Source organism: Apostichopus japonicus, chromosome 16 (genome assembly GCF_037975245.1).
Source record: "Apostichopus japonicus isolate 1M-3 chromosome 16, ASM3797524v1, whole genome shotgun sequence".
Classification (NCBI taxonomy): Eukaryota; Metazoa; Echinodermata; class Holothuroidea; order Aspidochirotida; family Stichopodidae; genus Apostichopus; species Apostichopus japonicus.
The window spans coordinates 15,761,035-15,783,848 of record NC_092576.1 but is presented as its reverse complement, the minus strand read 5'-3'; the positions used below and the strand labels follow the sequence as shown (position 1 = coordinate 15,783,848).

Sequence of the window (22,814 nt, the reverse complement as noted above, 5' to 3'; positions counted from 1 at the left end):
TGTACTCTGAGCTGTGGAACGTAGGGAGGTTAACTTTATAGGTGTGCAGTATTAGTGGAACTTAGAGACATTAACTTTATAGGTGTGCAGTATTAGTGGAACTTCGAGACATTAACTTTATAGGTGTGCAGTATTAGTGGAACATAGAGACATTAACTTTATAGGTGTGTAGTATTTGGAAATCAGTATGTCTTACTTGTATTGAAGCAAGGGATGAAACATGAATAATTTACAATGATCCAATCATGTATTTCAAGATGCAATGTAATACCTGTTAGTGTGCCACCCGCAATGTTGAAGTGGACAGTTCAGTGCTGCACAGTATGGTGATAACTAGTGTGTCTACAGGCAATGCTGTACAGCATAGCAATAGTGTGTATAATTATAATTACATACAATGCTTTACAGTATAGTGATAGTGCATACAGTGCTGCACGGTATAGTGATAGTTTGTACAGTGTACAGAGTTGCACAGTATAGTGATAGTATACATACAATGCTGCACAATATAGTAATAGTGTGTATACAATGCTGCACATTATAGTGATAGTGCGTACTGTATGTGATGCACAACAGAGTGATAGTGTTTATACAATGCTGCACAATATAGTGATAGTGTGTATACAATGCTGCACATTATAGTGATAGTGCGTACTGTATGTGATGCACAACAGAGTGATAGTGTTTATACAATGCTGCACAATATAGTGATAGTGTGTATACAATGCTGCACATTATAGTGATAGTGTGTATGTAATGCACAGTATAGCGATAGTGTGTATGTACAATGCTTCACAGTACAGTGATACTAGTGTATGCAATGCACAGTATAGTGATAGTGTGTATACAACGCTGCACAGGATATTGCAAGTGCGAATACATGCTGCACGGTATGGTCATAGTGTGTCTATGCAATGCTGCACAGTAGAGTGATAGTGCGTACAGTACAGTATACAATGCTTCACAGTATAGTGATAACTGTGTATATAATGCTTCACAGTATAGTGATAGTGCATATTGCAATGCTGCACAGTACAGTGATAGTGCATATGATGCAAAGTATGTATATGTGATCTTCCCGCAAGCAGGAACTCGCGAAAGAAGCCACGGAGGCTTATAGACTCGCAAGCTGACCGAAGCCAATCTCTCGGCACACATCCATTTAACGTCCATGTCGGGAAGTTGTTATTGAACAACACCCTTGGCGGGGAATCGAACCGGGGATCTCATGACTGGGAGACGCCGGCGTTAACCACTAGGCTATACACTCCGCCTTGTAAAGTGATAGTGTGTGTATGCTGCACAGTATAGTGATAGTGTGTACATGCTGCACAGTATCTTGATGCGGGTATACAATGCTGCACAGTATATTATACTGTACGTGTTTGCTTTGTTTATTGAGCGGCAGCATTAATCTACTGTGTAATCTTCTGCAACTCCACATATATAAACCTTCCTGCGAGCCTGTAGAATTGATTGCTTGAGGCCCCAGTGGGCTTTCCCTCTTGTCTCGCATCCCATTTCCCATCACCGTATCTTCTCTCCATCTGCTCTTCATTCCGGTTGAGGGCCGTTTCTACTCTCCTATTCTTTTCTTTTTTCTTGTTTACTTCTACGAGGGTCGTTGAGATTCTCCAGAGTGCTAATGCTGGCAGCGGAATATTCTCTACTGCTAATGACATCTCCAGATCATTAGGACTTAGGGAAGAAGTTTATTTGTTTTGAAACGGAGAATGTCTGGCACAAATCTGTATGGTCATGGATATTTGTATAAATACAAATATCATGCACAGTACGTACAACTTAATGAAGCTGAAGTATTGAATTTCTTTGTCATTAAAACTGTGTGAAAACTACACTTGTTTTGAAAACTACTGCATAAAGGTACACACATACAGTATATACTTACAGTAGTGTAATCTTAATGCACTGTGCAAAAGTGGTGTTTCAAGTGCTTAGTTTCAAGCGATTATTTTTCAAGCGCTTAGTTTTCAAGCCTATAGATAGTACTGTATTGTATGATATATAGGCAACTGGTGGTAACAGTCTAAAATGTTAATCCATTTTGTTGTTTTCTGCATGTACAGTACATGCAGACTAAATACAGTATAGGCTATATACACACTGTAGCAGTGCTGTATAGGTGGTTAAGTACTATAGCTGTGTAACTGTGTACAATTCAGTATAGTATACATTATTATTCTTGTGGTCGGCTGAGACTCGGGCCATTTTTAAAAACAGCTGTGTGTGGGGTGCTTTATAACATGCAAAAACTATGAACAACAACCCCCGCACCAAAAAAAGTCCCTCGATTTAACTGGTTCTGTTTTCTTACAATTTCCATCAATCTTCTTCAACATTTTTTCACCAAAATTCTCTTCTCCATACTACTGTATGTAGCCTGTAGACACATTCCCAAAACCTCCAATGTTCTAGTGTTTGCTATCTTTCTTAGTACAGTTTTCTCTTCTACACAGCATACAGTACAGTACAGTATATCCTCACACTGTGTATCTCCTGTCTTTTGCTGGCTTCCTTTCAATGTTATGTAACTTACTACATGTAGATCTTTCTTTGTATAGTTTTCTCTTCTACACAACGTACAGTATCCTCACACTGTGTATCTCCTGTCTTGTGCTGGCTTCCTTTCAATCTCGCTGCCCAATCTTCTAAGTCTGTACATGTACAGTACAGTATATCTAGTTCAACTCTTCACCATTCTTCCATTTTCCACTACAAATGCTTCTTTTCCTATATATGTTCTGTCTTTAACTGATCTGCTTTCTGTGATCTCATTTTAGTTTCCCTCTGATGTAAATTCCTCCTGGATCAAAAAACCGTCAGGCATTCTAAGCTTCCTACATATACTGTACATCCATCTACACGATTTTTGCGTACTTACCTGTACTTTGCTTATTCTGACTCCTCTACCCATCATATGTTATACACTGATTATTGCATATCATTTATTATATATTAGTATATTAATTTAGTATTAATCATGTTATTAAATATAAATTAATGATGATGGTACAAATAAACTTGAAACTTTTAAGTACATACAGTACAAGTAGCTTAAAAAGTTTTGTAACACTTGTTTCTTCTGTTAATATGTACAAAAAACTTGTCAAACCGACAGTTTCCTTCAAATTAAGTTGTGTACATACTGTATATTAATTGTATAATACAGTATCCTGTTCTGCGGGTATCATCACAGATCTGTAACTAATATTTAAGTCGTAAAAATTCTGGCATGTAGCTGTACAGCTACAGTAGTATGGAAGTACTACTGTATGTTAACCATGATGGACTTCAACTGAATAGAAAATAAGCTGTATATGTGTGGAATATTGTTGTTTACAATACACCACAGTGCTGATCTGTTTGGTACAACAGAATCCACATTCACACAGTCTCTACAATACATGTATAGCCCATGATAAATCAACAGATAAACTGCAGATAATTAGTTACCATAGTAACTACAGTTTGCAATACTGTGATGACGTGTGTACTGTAATATATTGTAAGTACTGTAATATTAATTGATCTTAAACCTTAAATTGTGTGCTACAACTGTACCATGAACTAAGTAGTACTTACTGCAACTGGTACCAAACATTCTGTAATACTAAGTACATATGCAGGGCTCAAATTTGACGATCGTCGATCACGTCGGACAACCTAAAAACCCTGCTAAGGTTGTCTGACAGACACATGTGTGTCAAACACATGTTGTGTTACTGAACTGCAGCTGTGTTAACACTTGTGTTACACAGTTAATGTTATGAACCATTTGAATGTACAGTACACCAGAAATGTTGTTTTATAACTCATTTTGTCTCTTGTCTTTTACAGTTGTTCTGCAATACTCTGAACACCTTGAAATACCTGTGCAATCTTAACAAGCAAAAAATGGTAAGCACAGTGTAGTGTATACTGTACATCAGGTTTCCATAAGGAAGTCCTCGGGATACATGTTTTTCTTACGAAGAAGAACTTTTCAACATATGTTTGCAATTTCCTTCAGTCATGTTGGTATTAATTTTTCAAGAAGTGGGTTGGAAATAATTTTCTTGGGTTTAGACCATAAAATTGAACCTGTGGTGTAACAAACTTTCCTCCCAGTAGAAATCCCTCTCTAAAGGCAGAAACAAGCGCTCTCTTTCCTGTTAAGTTAGCATTACACACAAAATTGACTTTGCATTATCTACACCGACCAGGCTCAAGAACGAGGTCTTTAATGCTTTCTACATACCTGTGCCACCTTGAATTAAAAATGACTGTTTGCTGTTATTTGTATTCAGAGATCCATGTACTTTTCACTATTAAATATAAAGGCTGCACTTAAAAAAAAAAAAATTGTTGTCTCTTAAAAAGATCTTCAGTTATCTTGTTAAAAGGTTTATAGATACTGTTAAATAGATTGATTGATACATATTCTGTGTTTTCTTATTCAGTCGAGTAAAAAGGCGGAGTCCGTCAAAGTGGTGGTGAGATGCCGCCCTCTAAACAGCAAAGAGACTAAAGCGGGGCATAAGAGAGTGGTTGACATGGACGGCAAGAGAGGCCTAGTGGAGATCCGGAATCCGAACGCAGCACCCAACGAACCACCGAAAACATTCACATTCGACAGTATTTACGATTGGAAGTAAGTTCTATCATTTCGCTGGTTGTCACACTCTCCCTTCCTTTGTCTTTGGCCCTTAATTGATGGATGGACTTTTGGGCAGACTGTTTAAAGTCTTGATGTGTCATAGTTGGAGAAAAAAAAACGACTGATTTAAGTAGCATTAATTAGCAAAGATATCTTTTCTGCTTTTCGATATATTCAGCTTTGAGATGAATTCCGATCCCTGGAATGCTCCTTTAAGGTTGACTGGTTGATGAGGTCACCATTCACAGTGCAGGTCTTAAATAATTAATGTTAAACTTAGGTTTTGTAAAGTTTTAATAAATGTAACCAAAACATGTTCCATTTAAAACTTAATATTGAACAAGAGAGAGCACCAATATGGATGACATTCATAATCATAACTTGTCCTTGACAAATTTTATTTAAAATAAAAGAAAAACGGTCATTTTGAGGCCCATTAAAGTGCTACCTTTTCCCGTTAATTTTTTTAATTGAATCTATGAAACTGACAGAATTGTCTGTTTATTAGACTGTGTATTTCAGTCACTTTAATTGATGAACCTTAATTGATTAAAAGGATCATTTCTCAAAAATTAAAGTGATACATAAAGCAATACAGTCGGGACTGATCGCAGTATGTTTTACACTCCAAAGACGAATATCAAAATTGCTTCTGATATTAATATAATTTAATAATTGAAAAAAATAGCTTTTAAACGACATGATATGATATAAATTATCTTTTTGATAGCCGGTGTAGGTCAGTAATATTTAATTGGTTTATTGATTTTTAACAAATTTTCTTCTCATTAATTTCCCAACATTCCAGTTCAAAGCAACGCGATCTTTACGACGAAACATTCCGACCCCTGGTGGAGTCTGTGCTGAACGGTTTTAACGGAACCATATTCGCCTATGGTCAGACCGGCACGGGGAAGACCTACACCATGGAAGGTACATTCAATTTTGCAGGACATGACATGGTTAATGTGAGGGCGTTGTGGTCAAGTGGTTAAGGCATTGATGACTTGTGATCTAAGGATTACAGGTTCGAGTCCTGGCCAGATCATTGCGTTGTGTCCTTGGGCAAGGCACTTAATCTTCATTGCCTCTATTCACCCAGGTGTATAGATGGGGACTTGCGAGGTAACTTGTAAATATAGTTGCGTGCGCCGGTTTGTGGCTGCACCCTATGGGGAGTCCCCCGGGGGACACGTGGTTGTTGTGCACAGTGGTGTTCCAATTGTGCACACTTTGGTGTGTAGGTGTGACAAGTTACCAATGACCAGGGTTAATTTGTAAAGTCGTGTGAGAGGGCCTTAGCCCTGAACAGGACTGTAAACCTAAATATAAATTAATGTGCTACTTATGTTCCTGGTTGTACAGTAGGCAGTAGTTTCATGGGTCATGAAAAGTATTAACTGTGGCTCCCTGGGTATTCATTCATAAACAAGTTTGTAAATTCACTTCATGCGCCAAAATCTTCGCCAAGTGGAAAGTCATGACTGGTGGTTGTTGAGCTCTGTAGCATTTCATCCCACGTTCAATGTGTTCTAGACTTGTCAATGCCATTGGCTCATATCATCTCGAAGCGTAGCACGCACATAAACCGTTCATGTCACAGCTAAAAGCAATCCTACCCAGTCCTCACCTTGAAGAAATATTTTTTTCAAGTTTCTCAGGGTCAATTTATTTAGTGTTGTAAGTTTATGACTTTATTCGTGTTTCTCGTGGATGGTTGCGGTTGAGGGTCTATCCTTTTATGGACACAATTGGCTGGGGGTGATGGCAGAGAGGTATTGTCCAGGTGGTGGCAGGAGGGAAAGGTGGAGGCAGAACAGTTAGGAAGGAGGTACAGCAGGGTGTGGTTCAATTGTTAAACAATAAGTCACTATTCCTATCTTACCACATGTGGGCACATTTCTTCAAGGTGGGTAGAAGGGAGGTGACAGTGGCAGCTGGAAGATTGTGAAGAAGGTACAGCATGGGTGTGGTTTAAATCTTAAACAATTTGCCACTATTTACATATTATCATGGATGTAAGTTGCAGATACACATATGAGCATTGTAATTAGCCATTAGGTCTCAAAAACAAGAATCCTTCAACTCAAATTATGAATTTTTGATGAATATTCAGTAGTCATAAACAGTTTGCTGTTTTTGCAGCCATCATTGTACTTTTTTTTTTATTGATTTTACAAAAGCCTTGACCTTGTGACCCTATCACCAGCGTCTGTTTTAGAATACCTCCTTTGTTTTTTTAATTTCCAGGGGTCAGATCTGATGAGAATCAGAGAGGTGTCATACCAAACTCCTTTGAGCACATCTTCACACACATCGCCAGAACTCAAAACCAACAGTTTTTAGTCAGGGCATCTTATTTAGAAATCTACCAGGTAAGGGGGTTATGAAGTCACACGGTGTACGGCAATCGATCGAAAGAGAAGTACGCAGGTCATTTTTATTTGTCAGGTTGAAACGTAAAAACATGTGTGCATTGCCTCAGTCTTTCAGTGCAAAAAATCATGAAGGACGAATTTGTCCACTCGGAAGAAAGTTTCAAACGGTACGACTTTCATCACTACGATACATTTACCTGACCAAATTGGGGAATGTGTCCAGTCTGATATTGTGAAAAAAAAAAATTAAAAAATGAATCTGTCAACTCGGAAGAAAGTTTCAAACGGTGTGACATTCATCACTACGATACATTTACCCGACAAAATCGAGAAAGTTTCCGGCCTGATATTCTGAGGGAAGGGTATCATCAAGAAATATAACAGCTTTCATATGGTTCATACAAACACATTTATCGTATCTCAGTAACTTGGAATCTACTGGAGCAACTTAAACATTCATTCATTCAAACTAATAACTTTGGTTTCAAATGTTTCATCGGTTAATGGTTGGATCTTAATACAGGCATGAGCTTTTTCCGCTAATTCACGGAATATCCATGATTTCTTTTCTACCTAGGGGACAAAAACTGTTATCCTAACACACTGTAGCACATGCAAACTTGAGCCTATACTGCAATTTTTGCAAAGTTCTGTGGTTTTCACTGCTTATGTTTTGTCATCCTTCAGGAGGAAGTCAGGGATTTGTTGGCAAAAGATCAGAGTAAGCGGTTAGAACTGAAGGAAAGACCAGACACTGGTGTGTATGTTAAGGTAAGTCCCAATTTTTGGCTTCTTTTTCTTCAAGGTTATTTTAAAATTCATATCGGTATCTAAAGTAAATAAACAACCAGTGTTAGATTGAAGTACATATTAAGGGGAAAAGACGGATAGGGTTCTTGGGACAGAAAAGAGATCAGTGCTCACTGGTGAGCTGTACGGGAACGCATTAGGAACTAGTCGTGTTTCTCTTGGGGTGAAGAGTAGCCATGATATCATATTTTCTTCTATAAATCGAATCTTATTTTTCTTTAATGAAACACTATGGTCATTGAGCATTGCGGTCAAGTGGTTAAGGCAGCACTTGGACTTGTAATCTAAGGATTGCAGGTTGGAGTCCTGGCCAGATCATTGTGTTGTGTCCTAGGGCAAGGCACTTTATCTCCTTTGCCTCTCCTCACCCAGGTGTAAAAATGGTTACCTGTGAGATAAAACTATCAGCTTGGCGCTATTTAGCTGCTGCCATGTGCAGGGATTGTCTCTATGTTTGACAGGATATCGTTGGCCGTGGTAATATTGTGATTGTTAGGCGCTTCTGACGACATTTGTGACGTAGGGGCGTGGTATCATTGGTTGCTACTTCATTGTCTAACGCAGAATTAAAAAAAAAAAACTGGTTTGTTCGTCTCTGTAATTTTTCCGTTTAGTATCTCAGTTCGTCTCATGATAACTATGTCGCAATCTGCTTCCTCCTCCTCCTCACTTTGCGATACAGGATCTCTCGTCTTTCGTGACCAAAGGCGTCAAGGAGATCGAACACGTGATGACGGTGGGAAACACTAACCGTTCCGTCGGGTGAGCCAAATGCTTGTAACCAAGGAATGAAAAATAGTTGAGATAAGATATCCCGAGAGCCTTGACAGTCTGCATTACAGGCTGTATAGAAGGCTGTTACTCTTCTCTAGCATTATGTCATACCCTGAAAATGGTAACCTTCGTTAAGGGGAAAGATATGTTTCCCTGTAACACCTCTGCCTTAAAGCCCATTTATTGGACACGTTTTTTTCTACTCAAGTATAAATTAGGTAAATATATCTCTAGAGTAAGGCAAAATATGTCACCAAAAACAGAACTAGTATTGTTCGATACAGGTGACAAACACCTACAGTGGAATTACGACCTTCCTTACCGGTTTCGAACCTAAGGACATACAATCAGCGTCCATAGCCTAGTGGTTAGGGTGTCCGCATATGAAGCGGGAGGCCTGGGTTCGAATCCCAGTGGAGACTGGAAGTTTTTTCACTGTTCTTGATTTTCCAACTCATTATGATTTCAATTCTATATAAATATAAATATCTATACATATATTTATAATTTATATATGAATATAGTTTATATATAAATATAATATATATAAATATGTTGCATTCATTGGTCATTTTTAATTGCATTGGGAATATATCTTTGCCTATCTCTTCCTAGCCTTGCTGATTAACTCAACTGAAGCCAAACTTGTTAAAAAAAACCAAAAAACTTGTTTTAAATTTTGCCATTAGAGTGGTCCTGTCCAACCAAAATACTGCAAATTATGATTTAACGTGGGTAGCAGTGTTAAACTGGAATTCTGTTGAAGAGTAATGACATCTAATTAGTGTAGACTTTTACAGTTAGTTACAGTTTCTGCTCTTTAATATTAGTTGTCCTTGCAAGTCATGAAACCACATTGAAATCTAGATGTATATTAATCTTTTCTGTCTTTCACAGGTCGACCAACATGAACGAACACAGCTCCCGCTCACATGCTATCTTCATTATCACCATTGAATGCAGTGAGGTAAGTTGTATGCCACATCCTTCACACTCTATCACACACTTCCACCTCAAAGATGATGCAAGACTCAGATATTACATAGTATACCCTATCCCGAGTACACTGTTTGGTGGGTGGCTCACTAAAATACCCAGATAGTACATAGTACAGGGAATGATTTAGTGTTCAAAATTTTGTATAGGATTTCAGAAGGCTCCAACTTTTCATCATCTATATCACCACTACCATGGTCATCATCATCACAATCACCACCATCATCACAATCATCATCACCATCATCAATATCATCATCAGCATCAATGTCACAATCATCAACATCATCACAATCATCATCTCAATCACCATTAGCATCCCCATCAACTTAATCACAATCATCAACATCATCACAATCATCATCATCACAATCATCATCATCATCATCATCATCATCATCATCATCATCATCATCATCATCATCATCACCACCATCACCAGCATCATCATGATCACCACCATCACCATACCAATCATCATCACCATCTATCATCATAACCATCATCACCACCACCTCCATCTATCATCATCATCATTGCATGTGTCACATGATCCTGTATTCTTCTAGACTGTAGGATATTCTTGCAACTTCTTTTAGATAACTTCATTGCAAACTTCATAGTCCATTTACTGTTTTTCATCTCTACAGCTTGGTCCTGACGGTGAGAATCATATACGCGTGGGTAAACTAAATCTGGTGGATTTAGCGGGCAGTGAAAGGCAGGCCAAGACTGGCGCAACGGTGATTGAATAACATTACATTAAGTTTAGGATAGAAACTTTGGCAGAATAAAAATATCAGCTTCTCTGTATCATAAACTATAAGGAATGCATGAATTTGGATAAACCACAATTGGCTATCGGTATCAGGTTCTTCAATTTAAACATGCACCCTTAGATCTTTCATAACATACAACTTTTTGTTGTAGAAAAAGGAAAAATTAGCCCGAGGAAATATATATAAAAATATTTCTATCAGGGTTGTAGCTAGGAGTTTGCAGGTGGCGGTTGAATTTGCTGGAGTGGTGGTTGCCTGCGAATTCCGCATCTGGGGTAGGGGTATAAGGTATATATATATATGTGTGTATGTATGTGTGTGTATATATTTTAGTGAGAGTGATTTCTTTTACAGTCATTTCTTGACACTATTTACTGAATTTTGTACCAGGCGATCAGAAGCGCGGGTGACGGTCGGTATTAGAACTTTTTACATGGAGTACCAGTCGGCAAACGTTAGTGCTGGCGAAGTTCGATGGGCGCCAACCAGTGTAGCTAAAACACTGATATATATATATATATATATATATATGTATGTATATACATATATATTCTCTATGTTCTGTAACTAAAGAATGACCCGAAATACAAAACTAAGGTTACTTTCTTTCTTTCAGGGAGAGCGCTTGAAGGAAGCAACCAAGATCAACCTCTCACTTTCAGCCTTGGGTAACGTCATCTCAGCTCTGGTCGACGGAAAGAGCAACCACATTCCATACCGAGACTCGAAGCTGACCCGGCTTCTGCAGGACTCCCTCGGAGGGAACGCCAGGACGGTCATGGTGGCCAACGTCGGCCCGGCCAGTTACAACTTTGACGAGACCGTGACGACCCTCCGGTATGCGAACAGAGCCAAGAACATCAAGAACAAACCCAAGATCAACGAGGATCCCAAGGACGCCCTCCTGAGAGAATTCCAGGACGAGATTTCGAGGCTGAAGCAGCAGCTGGCTGTGAAGGGAGACGGTGGCAGCGGTGGGAAACGGAAGAAGAGAAGAGGAAGAAAGAAAGCTAATGGAGAAGGTAAACGGTGACGGTAGTCTGAAGTGAAAAATGGGTGTGTAAGATATTACTGGTCCTACATGAAGTAGCAGCTTAAGATCATTCAAACGCCTTTTAAAACGAATGAAATAAATAGAGGAAACGAAATAAATATAAAAATGAAATGAATTGGATGATATTTAATAATACCATGCTCGTGAAGAGGGGCTCTCTTTGTGGGGCTAGTACCATGCTTGTGGTGAGGGGTTCTCTGTTAGGGGCTAATACCATGCTTGTGATGAGGGGCCCTCTTCAAGGGGCTAGTACCATACTTTTGGGGAGGGGCTATCTTTGAGGGGCTAATATCATACTTGTGGTGAGGGGTATTTTGACAGATTCCTTCTTCAATTTTGATCGTTTCCATTCTTCAGTCGGTTCTGATGGAGAGATCGTAGACTCTGACGAAGAGGAGGATGAAGATGACGAGGAGATGTATAAAGAGGCTCAACAGAAACTAGAGCAGGAGAAACAAGCCATATTAGCCAATCAGAACATGATTGCTGAGGTAAAGTCATGATTATTCAGTGATTAATCATGATTATTCATGATTATCTAGGGTCATGATTAGTCATGACATTCTAGAGTGGGTAATATTTATTTCTAATTAACCAATATTGTTTTATTATGTGTGAAATGAGCTATTAAGTTAATGGCCAAATTATTTTCAAAACATCTAGTAACCAAAGGATTGAGTCAACAAGAGGAAATATATACTAATATATACTAAAATTCCATTGTTGTAAATCAGCCTGGTTAATTGATGATGCAGGTTATCGGGGCATTGTACGCAGTGCTTAACAGTCCTGTACAGCACTATATAATTGAATGGAATTAATTTGGTTCAATTGAATTGAGCAGGTTTAAATTGGTAAATTATGAATTAATTTTGATATAACTGAAGTTGAATTTGGTAAAATTGAATTGACTTTTTATAGATGACGCAATTGATTTCCTTTGGTTGAATTTACTTGGCATTTTATCTGGAATTCATCTTTTCCTGTATCGAACATTACAGGAGAAGCAGAGGTTAGTCCAAGAGGTCTTATCGAGACAAGACCAGATCCGTAAACAGCAGGAGGCCAGAGATGCGTTACAGTCTAAGATCCAGGCCATGGAAGGGAAACTACTGGTGGGAGGGACCAGTATCATGGATCACACCGACCAACAGGAGAGAGAATTAGAGCAGAGGAGACTGAAACTAGCAGAGGAAAAGGTAATCTGCTAGACTTCAAACTTCGGCCTTCTGTTTGTTATATATGCGGACAAGTACAATCTACGAAATCCTACTATCTTGCCAAAATTTAAAATTTTTGCCTTTTAAGAACTCATTTATCTACAGAGCAGTCTTGACTAATTCTCATCTATACTTCGCTCTGTCCACCGGGCATAGAGCACTCTACGCCAAGATAGATGCCAACCAACCAAACATGTAATATAGATATATAAATCGATAGATAGATAGATCACGTTGCAAACATGATGTTGCAATTCTATTGAAGACATTTGCCAGAGTTCTCCAGACTGTAACGCAGAATGGAGTGTATTGTTATAGCTGTGTTAGAACCTATTTTTGATCCATCTCAACATTATTAAATGGTACTAGGGTAGGAGAGAGGGGGGAAGGAGGGGAGTGGTTAGGGGAGAGAATGTGGACTAGCTTTTCAGATTGGCAAGAGTCAAAACTTGGAGAGGAAAAAAGGACAATGAGAGGGAGAAAAGAATGGTCTGGAAGGGACATTTGCCTTTTGCAACAGTTGTGTGATATTTATGTGTAACACCACAGAGAGTTGTGAAAAGTAGCACTTACATCAGGAACTGAACAGAGCAAGTCACAGGAAAAGAATGACCAGGCCAAGGCACCGGATCTAGCCAGACAGAGCTGGCTAGACCGGCTGCCCTTGGCAGGCTACGGTATAGTTGGTGGTAGTTTCTTTTTTGTGAGTTGAGCGCCGATGGCGCGGAAAAATGCATAAGTAATTTGTCCAGAAGGTAAGTCGTTCCCTCGTAAGTAGCCCCCACTAATCATGTGGGGATAATATTTGAGAGAAGTGAGAACGACCGTTGAGCATAATATCCAACCATGAAAATGTGTACGGCAAAAAAATGTAGCGATGAAAGCAGTCTAGACATGTTTTTGTGACTCTCTTTTGACTCGCGTAAGACCAAAAGTGTAATTAAAATTTGCTTGGCAACATCATGCTGTCCCTAACTACCAAATTATCCTTTTGTTTTAATTTGGTTTTTAATGTCTCCAGAGGATAGAACGTGAGATGCAACAGACTCTGGAATCGAAAGACGAAGGCACGTTGGAGCTGAGAGACACCTACTCATCGTTACAACAGGAAGTGGAAATTAAAACGAAGAAACTGAAAAAGGTGAGAGTAATGATCGGTTTACATCCGATTAGGTTAAACATTGACGTTCCTTGTTATTTTTATCAGTATAGTTCGCAATTTGTTTTTCTCTAGGGGCCTTCCTTGTTTTTTTTTGGAAGAGAACCCTCCATCGTGGAAACGAGGATGCCTCGTTTTGTTGAAGTGTCATATCCTTAGGTTTCTCTACATAGCATTCCTTTAGGTGACTGTAAACACTGAATTGTATGTACAATCAGTTAATGTGTTGGAAACATGTTTTGGTCTTTTCTTGTAAATTGTGACATTTTTATAGTTGATCTTCTTTTTTTATGATATTGTTTATGTTTCTGTCTAGTTATTTGCCAAGTTGCAGGCAGTTAAGAGTGACATACAAGACCTCCAGGAGGAACATGTCAGAGAGAGGCAGGAATTAGAACAAACTCAGGATGAACTCATGAGGGAGCTGAAATTAAAGTAAGTCAAACTCTGCTATTTAACTAGTTATTACTTAGTTATAGGTAAGGTAAGTGTAAGGCCACCAGGAGGAACATGTCAGGGAGAGGCAGGAATTAGAACTAACTCAGGATGAACTCATGAGGGAGCTGAAGTTAAAGGCTAAAATTCAAACCCAGCTATCTGGCTAGTTATTGCTAAGTTACAGGCAAGCTAATTGTTTTGTACAAAACCTCCAAGAATTCAATGTAAATAATGAATTTGTCTCTTCGGTTGCTTACAATACTTACTGGACTTTAACTGAAAGTACAACAGCATTAGTACAGTAAAAAACCACAAGCATTTTGCCAGAACAAACATGGTTTGTTTGCAAGGTATGACAAAGGTTGGCATGTGGCCAATCTGTGTCAATGTGTGTCAAAATTACACACATTTGTACAGAATGCCCGGTATTTAGAGGGATAATCACAGGTATCCACATATGAAATTTGTATCTTGTAGCACAGGATTTCTTTATATCTGTTCCTCCTCTTTCTCCTCCTCCCCCCTTCCCCTCCTCCTCCTCCTCTTTCTCCTCAACTCTTTTATTCCTTTTATCTCTGCCAGAGTCCTCATCATCGATAACTTCATCCCTCCCGAGGAGAAGACGAAGATCATCCAGAGAGCAGAGTTTGATGAGGAAAGAGACCAGTGGATGTTGAGACTGTTAGCAAAATCTGAAGGGTAGGTGGACATTTGCAGCATTTTATAACATCATTATTGTTCGTTTTTTGGTCTTCTTGTTTTGTTTTGTTGTTGTTTTTGGTTTTATTGGAGGGGGGAAATGTTGATTTGGTTCAGTTACAAATGAGAATGACTTTGTTTCAAAGGTGCTTAAAGGAAAATGGTGGGGAAGGGTGGCAAGCGGGTATGGAGGTGGTGTGCGGAGGGTATGGTGTTAGTCTCAGAAGTGTGGTCAAGCCTTTGTTTTCTGTCAGGATGAAGTGTGCTTGTCAGTGGGCAGCGATGTTATAGAACCTGGCGCAAGGAGATGAAAGGAGACCAAAATAAGTTAGAACAGCAATGTTTTCAAAAAGTTTATCAAATGAATTAATTCTACACTTGTGGTTCATGTTTTTAGTACTTTCTTCACAGGCTAGTTTTTAGTTCAACTGCAAGATAAACAGTTATCATGTTATATTCAGTGAGAATGGTTCAGTTAATTAATTTTTTTTTATTATATTTAATTATTAATATCATATATTATTAATACATTATGATATAATATTTTTAATATAATATATTATTTATATATATATTATATAATATATTATTTATATATATATATATATATTATGTAATATATTATTTTTATATGTTATATAATATATGATTATTATTTTTATAATATTTAATTAAGAAAATAATATTATATTTTGAATAAAAGATGACATGAATCAAATCTGTCTATTGAAAATCTTATACAAAAATCCCACTGGCATTGAGGACAGAGCCCTGTAACATTTGTTATCAAGAGATGGTTTTGTACGCTGTAACATCTGAGATAAAGTGTTGCTTCATTTCAAGTCAATCTCCAATATGTCTGTGTCAGTCACAACATTAAAATGTTGCTTCATTTCAAGTCAATCTCCAATATGTCTGTGTCAGTCACAACATTAAAATGTTGATCACAACTTTATTATGTAACTGGAGGAGCAAACATGTAGTCAACATTAAAATCAGGATAATTTGAACAAACTGTATCAATCTTAATATTGTGTCTTCCTTACCTTGCTCTAAGAATCTAAACTGAAATATTATTAAGGTAAGGGTGTTGGGGGGGGGGGGGGGGAGGGGAGGATGATTTTGTCGATGCAGCTTGGTTTTTATGCACATTGAATTTGTGTACTAATCATTTTAATTTGTCGCTCCCCTCCGGTAGGCCTCAGCAGATGGCCAAGAGACCTGTGTCTGCTGTGGGTAACAGGAGACCTGTCACAGACTATGCCAAGATGGCAGCACAGATGGGGGGCAATCCCAGGTATAAGGTAAGCAAACGATTATTACCCCGCAGCTGAGATAAAGGGGGGGTGGGGGAGGATGGAGGGAGGGCAGGGGGTGGGGGATCATGGGTACAAGGTAAGTAAAAAATTCTTCCCTCGTTGGGACTATAATTGTATCGGTGAAACAATGACCTTAAAGCAACATATGCCAAGATGGCAGCACAGATGGGGGGAAATCCCAGGTATAAGGTAATCAAAAGATTATTACCCCATTGGAACTATAATTGAAATGGTTAAACAATGGCCTTAAAGCAACATATGCCAAGATGGCAGCACAGATGGGGGGCAATCCCAGGTATAAGGTAAGCAAAAGATTATTACCCCGTTGGAACTATAATTGAAACGGTTAAACAATGGCCTTAAAGCAACATATGCAAAGATGGCAGCACAGATGGGGGGAAATCCCAGGTATAAGGTAATCAAAAGATTATTACCCCGTTGGAACTATAATTGTAACGGTGAAACAATGGCCTTAAAGCAAAATATGCCAAGATGGCAGCACAGATGGGGGGCAATCCCAGGTATAAGGTAAGCAAAAGATTATTACCCCGTTGGAACTATAATTGAAACGGTTAAACAATGGCCTTAAAGCAACATATGCAAAGATGGCAGCACAGATGGGGGGAAATCCCAGGTATAAGGTAATCAAAAGATTATTACCCCATTGGGACTATAATTGAAACGGTTAAACAATGGCCTTAAAGCAACATATGCAAAGATTGCAGCACAGATGGGGGGAAATCCCAGGTATAAGGTAATCAAAAGATTATTACCCCATTGGGACTATAATTGAAACGGTTAAACAATGGCCTTAAAGCAACATATGCAAAGATTGCAGCACAGATGGGGGGAAATCCCAGGTATAAGGTAATCAAAAGATTATTACCCCATTGGGACTATAATTGAAACGGTTAAACAATGGCCTTAAAGCAACATATGCAAAGATGGCAGCACAGATGGGGGGAAATCCCAGGTATAAGGTAATCAAAAGATTATTACCCCGTTGGGACTATAATTGAAACGGTTAAACAATGACCTTACAGCAAAATATGCGAAGATGGCAGCACAGATGGGGGAGGGGGGGGGGGGGAATCACAGGTATAGAGTAAGCAAAAGATTATTACCCGTTGTGAAAGATTGTTACCCTTTGGGACTATAGGTGTAACAGTGCAACAGTGACCTGAAAGCAAAGTATGCCAAGATGGCAGCTGAGATGAAGGAGGGGCAGGGAGGGCAGTTGGTGGGGGGGGATCATGGGTATAAGGTAAATATAGATTCATAACAATAAAGGCAATCTTTCTGTAGGTACACTGACGTTACATCAATTGTTTATCTCAAACAGACTGTTCCAAGATGGCAATTCAGCTGAAGATGGGGAAGGGTTAGGGGGGGTGGGGTGCAGGGGAGGGAAACTATTTCTACTACCACCTGTCATTTTTTGGGATATGACTCCCTGGCTGACCTACTTAGTCTAACAGACGACCTTCCTGACAGCTTTTCATATACGACAGAAAACTCAATAGGAAAACAAGATACTTTGTATGGCCTGAAGTAACACATTTACAGTGCAATGGAAAGTTGTTTTAATGAAGTTACTGGAACATGAGCAAGCTGATGTGAGATACATTGTGATGTCAACGAAATAATTCTCAGTAAACAGTAGCCACAGTAACAGTAACACACTGTTTCAGATTATCAGCATATGCCGCGGTCACATGATCAAAGTGATGCTAGGCAGTACAAAACATCCAAGATGCTGCGGTCACATTAACAAACCGTTGCAATTATTGGCATGTGCCGCGGTCACGTTAATAAACTGATGCTAGTCAGTACAAAGCATCCAAGATGCTGCGCTCACATTAACAAACCATTGCAATTATCAGCATATGCCGCGGTCACATGATCAAACTGATGCTAGTCAGTACAAAACATCCAAGATGCTGCGGTCACACTAACAAACCATTGCAATTATTGGCATGTGCTGGGGTCACATTAATAAACTGATGCTAGTCAGTACAAAGCATCCAAGATGCCATGGTCACATTAACACACTGTTGCAGATAATCAGCTTATGCCGCGGTCACATTAATAAACTGATGCTAGTCAGTACAAAGCATCCAAGATGCTGTGGTCACACAAACTGTTGCTAGTCAGTTCAAGGTGTCCAGGGTGCCATGGGTCACATTAACAGACTGTTGCAGGTTATCAGCTCACCAATTAGGTAAATTTGACAGTTTTACATTTAAATCATGAAAGGAAAGCGGTCTGCTCGTTCGTGGCTCAGAAGTTAGCTTAACCTGAGCACGAACTCACAAGCTTCCATGACTAACGACAGCGGCCATCCATAGCGTGCAGTCACAGGTGACCGCATGATACAGGGCAAAGCTTTGCAAAGTTTGACAAGACACCTTAAACATTTCGTTCACTGATCTCTCTCTTCAGGCTGAAAATGTCTTACAGGTAGAACTGGACATGCCCAATAGGACCACTAGGGATTACGAAGGACCTTCGGTGGCCCCCAGGGTCCAAGCAGCCCTGGACGCAGCTCTGCAAGATGAAGACGATTTGGATCTGGAAATTCAGTGAGTTTGAGATGAATTAAACAGTATTAAGTTGGAAACGGAAGGTCCGGTGAGATGGGCAACATTTTGACCCTAACTCTGCAGACAATATCCAGCATCTCTTAGTAAACAGTGAACTTCCAGTCAAAAGTGGAGGACATTTTATGTTGCTGCTTTCTAATTAGTTTTGATGAAAGCATTAGCAGATTTCAGGCTAGGAAGATAGCTGCGTCATAAACGAACTGGTAGGATAAATCTGATGATTTCAAACAAGCAATAAAGAACCTCATTTACTACTTAAAAAGTCTTCAGAATTGACTCCGTATAAGCTAGAAAGTTCAAGAATTTTCAATTACGGCGTGCCTCAACGAGCATTTGATCTCCTGCTTAGACCCAATTTCCTTTGTTGAGAATATTTCATTGTCATATTGAACACTCCTCAAGGAGTGAAGATAACCCTGTCAAGTCGGAATTTCTAGGAAGATACTTTTTCAAGACTTTTTCTGCCATTTTTATCGCTCTGAGATTTTTGTCCCCACTGATGCTCGTGGCCTGTAGTGCATTACGGTTAATCGCCTCATGCTGATTATTGTTGTTGATGTTGTTGTTTTGTTTTCTCAGGCCTTCAGTCTTTGCAAACAGAAACAAAGGGAAAGTGAAGAAAGAAAAAGCAAAAGAGAAAAAGTAAGTATCGAATTGCCATGGTAACTAGCATGGCAATGATTTTGTGACTTTCTATAGGTTGTGTGACCTCTATGTAAGCAAAAGTTATAATTGCCATGGCAACTAACAGCACAATCATTTCTTGACTTGTAAAGGTTGTGTGACCTATTCAGCCAAAAAGTAAGTATAATTGCCATGGCAACTAAAATCACAAAGAATTACTGACTTGTATAGGTTGTGTGACCTATTCAGCCAAAAAGTAAGTATAATTGCCATGGCAACTAAAATCGCAAAGAATTACTGACTTGTATAGGTTGTGTGACCTATTTCAGCAAAATGTAAGTATAATTGCTATGGCAACTAACATAAGAAAGAATTACTGGCTTGTATAGGTTGTGTGACCTATTCAGCTAAAAAGTAAGTATAATAGCCATGGCAACTAACATGACATAGATTTCCTGACTTCTACATGTTGTTTGACCTCTTCAGCAAAAAGTAAGTATAAATGCCATGGCAACTATGATTTTCTGACTTCTATAGGTTCTGTGACCTATTCATCATGTCTATTGTAGCATTTATACAAGTTCTGATATTCTGTATCCAGAATTTTAAAAGTATAAAGTATTCGTCAATCAAATCTGAAGTGCTTTTTTAGCGATGGGTCCTAGCAACCACCAGCTGTATAGTAATGTGCAGCAGTCATAGTAAGGGTAATTCATTCATAGTTTAAAGTCTTGGAGAAAGATATCGGTTATCAGTGGTTTAAAAAATCACACGAAGACCTGTGTGAGAGAGCTAATTGTGACAGATAAACTAATGTGGGAAAGATTATACGATTCAACAAAAGTAAAATCACGATGATACCGTTTGATCCTTCAAATCTTACATATTCGATGCCGATCTTTTGACAAGTTTCAAAACACAATCAGGACTGGTGGATCATGTGACCTGCACATGAATATGCAAATTAAGTGCAGTCTTCTCTTCTCGGTCCATTTTACCACATCATCGGCGAGGGCGCCTTTCGACGTTACTCTGTTTTTGTGTCCCGTTTACCCCCAGACCGAAGGTAAAGAAGTCGGCGGGCGGCAACTCGGAACTGTACCCCACAGCCAGAGGTCTGATCGCCAAGTGATTGAGGAGGACACACAACGCCAGAATGGGAAAACACGCCTTAAGATTTCTTCCTTCTGAAAAAAAAGTGAGCCGTTTGTAAAAAAGAAAATTTGCATCACAGACAAGTCTGACTCAATTTCTGCTTCAGTTTCTGGAAACCACGAATATCTGAGGTTATGGTGGGCTCGAGTCAGAGAAAGTCGCCAGCACATGAGATGAACTTTTGAATTCTCTGATAGAAGGTCATATTTTCTGTTTCTTGTTTATAGTAAAGCGGTGAGATACAACAGTGTGATATGTACTTATATATCATCAGTACGATATAAATCAGTAATATACAACTAGCCATACAAATCTTTGTACTAGGTGCAATGAAAAGAAATCACCATTATTGGGGGAGGGGGGAGGTGTGGGGGGTCACAGTATGAGACAAGGGCATTGTCCTTGTTTTTGCTTTCTTCGGGAGCGTTTCCTGTTTTGCAACGAAAGATTTCGCACCATCATTACACACCAGAACTACACCCCAACGTTTCATAACACTCACCAACACCACCATACCAGCTCAAGTTCACCCTGAGTTGTGCAGTGGGGATCCATGTTAGAACTAGTATCAAACCATTTCTGTCAATGCCTGTTGCAAAAGATGTAATTGTTCAATATCACTTGGAAGTAGTTAGGTACCATTAAAAAGCTTTCATTAAGTACAGCATGCTAGCATGTAGGTGCAATAAAATATAATCGGTTATAAGCTCAGATAAACATCTGGCTTTCGGCTTTGTTATATAGAAGTATATGGGGGTGCAGTGAGCTAAAGGTGTGTTTGGTATGCAACCAAAATATTATTTGGTAACACTGCCAGGCGGACAGTTTCGTTTGTACAAACTTTGTAGAGTCAAACTCACGTCGGCTAAAATTTTGTACCGTTTACCTAAATACTGAAATTAACTGTTTTGAAATGTAGATGAGACGTTATTTAATGTTCTAAACCTGGCTGTTGCTTTTTTGGGTTTTTTTTTGGGGGGGGGGGGGGGGGGCGGGGGCCTTTTCTGAAAATAACAAGATGCTACCCTTAAAAAACCAGTTGCAAGAATGTTCATGTAAGGTTACAATTTTGCAGTTGGGTTATATCAATGAAAGTACCAAAGCAATGTGCCACAGGCTTAAAATAGTTTATGTAGAGTTGGTTTGTTATTAGACATTGGTATTCACAGCAGGTGTCGTGGACGTTTAATAATAAATATGGTCATTTTGTATTGTATGTATTTGAGATCTTCCTGCAAGCAGGAACTCGCAAAGAAGCCATCATTGGCTAATCAAAGCCACAAGCTGATCGAAGTCAGTTTCTTACATTCATATTTAACGTCCATGGTTATGAATTGTCAGTTGTCAACAACTCTGTAACTGGACGACATACATTAATCTTGGGGTCACTCAAACTCGGGACCTTAATATTGAAAGGCACCGGCGCTAACCACTGAGCTAACACTCCTATTTTTACAAGGTCGTACATAATAGGTCAAAATTGAAAACTATAACATATTTCTTCTGGTTTCTAATACCTTTACAATAACAAAAAATTGATTCAGAAATGGGCCCATTTTTGATCTTTCATATTTTTATTTTTGTTGTATTTCTCTTTCATGGAAATTTCACTGATATATTTGATGGTGATATAAAGTGAATCTTTGCTGCCTCCACAAGGGTGCAAGGAACTTTGTTGAAAGAAGGTCAAAGGTAGTTTCAGGCATGAGCTTTTTCAGCGAATTCGCGGAATATCTGTGATTTCTTTTCTACCTCGGGGACAAAAACTATTATCCTAACACACTGTAGCATATGCAAACTGGAGCCTATACCGCAATTTTTGCAAAGTTCTGTGATTTTTTTTTTACTCAAGGCTCATCCCTGTAGTTTAGACATGCATCTACTACTGTGTCTTTGAAAGGAACCTTCTGTGTGACTGTCAACCTTAGAGAGTACTTTGCCTGGCGTCTGAGAAAATCGGACCTTTTCTTCGTCATTTTAGGCGACGCCGACAAACTTCTGAACTAAAGTACAAAGATTAAAAAAAAAGTCAATTTTCCCTGAAAGCCTTTCTTTGTCGCTTTCTAGATTCTTTCAACTGAAACTAAGATGTGATCCGAGGTACAGTAGCTTCTGACTGATTCACCCCCTTCGCCCCCTTGGCAAAGAA

At 39.0% G+C, this 22,814-nt stretch overlaps 1 protein-coding gene and 1 non-coding gene across 3 annotated transcripts in view; both read left to right on the top strand.

Annotated features, from left to right (window-relative positions):
- LOC139982420 (kinesin-II 95 kDa subunit-like) overlaps positions 1–21,649 on the top strand; it is a 31,254-nt gene extending 9,605 nt beyond the window's left edge. For both annotated transcript variants that reach the window (XM_071995258.1, XM_071995260.1), the window contains exons 2-19: positions 3,859–3,918; positions 4,461–4,651; positions 5,466–5,590; positions 6,908–7,032; positions 7,723–7,806; positions 8,528–8,607; positions 9,517–9,586; positions 10,266–10,358; positions 11,011–11,416; positions 11,806–11,939; positions 12,450–12,647; positions 13,690–13,809; positions 14,144–14,262; positions 14,848–14,964; positions 16,163–16,268; positions 18,726–18,865; positions 19,466–19,528; positions 20,570–21,649. In XM_071995258.1, the coding sequence (XP_071851359.1) occupies positions 3,916–3,918; positions 4,461–4,651; positions 5,466–5,590; positions 6,908–7,032; positions 7,723–7,806; positions 8,528–8,607; positions 9,517–9,586; positions 10,266–10,358; positions 11,011–11,416; positions 11,806–11,939; positions 12,450–12,647; positions 13,690–13,809; positions 14,144–14,262; positions 14,848–14,964; positions 16,163–16,268; positions 18,726–18,865; positions 19,466–19,528; positions 20,570–20,642 (2,247 nt within the window). In that variant the 5' untranslated portion in view covers positions 3,859–3,915 and the 3' untranslated portion in view covers positions 20,643–21,649. The remainder of the gene's footprint in view (positions 1–3,858; positions 3,919–4,460; positions 4,652–5,465; positions 5,591–6,907; positions 7,033–7,722; positions 7,807–8,527; positions 8,608–9,516; positions 9,587–10,265; positions 10,359–11,010; positions 11,417–11,805; positions 11,940–12,449; positions 12,648–13,689; positions 13,810–14,143; positions 14,263–14,847; positions 14,965–16,162; positions 16,269–18,725; positions 18,866–19,465; positions 19,529–20,569) is intronic.
- On the top strand, positions 8,970–9,041 carry Trnah-aug (transfer RNA histidin (anticodon AUG)). Its single transcript has one exon. It is a non-coding gene; the product is annotated as a tRNA-His (tRNA).
- Positions 21,650–22,814: the final 1,165 nt, after the last annotated feature.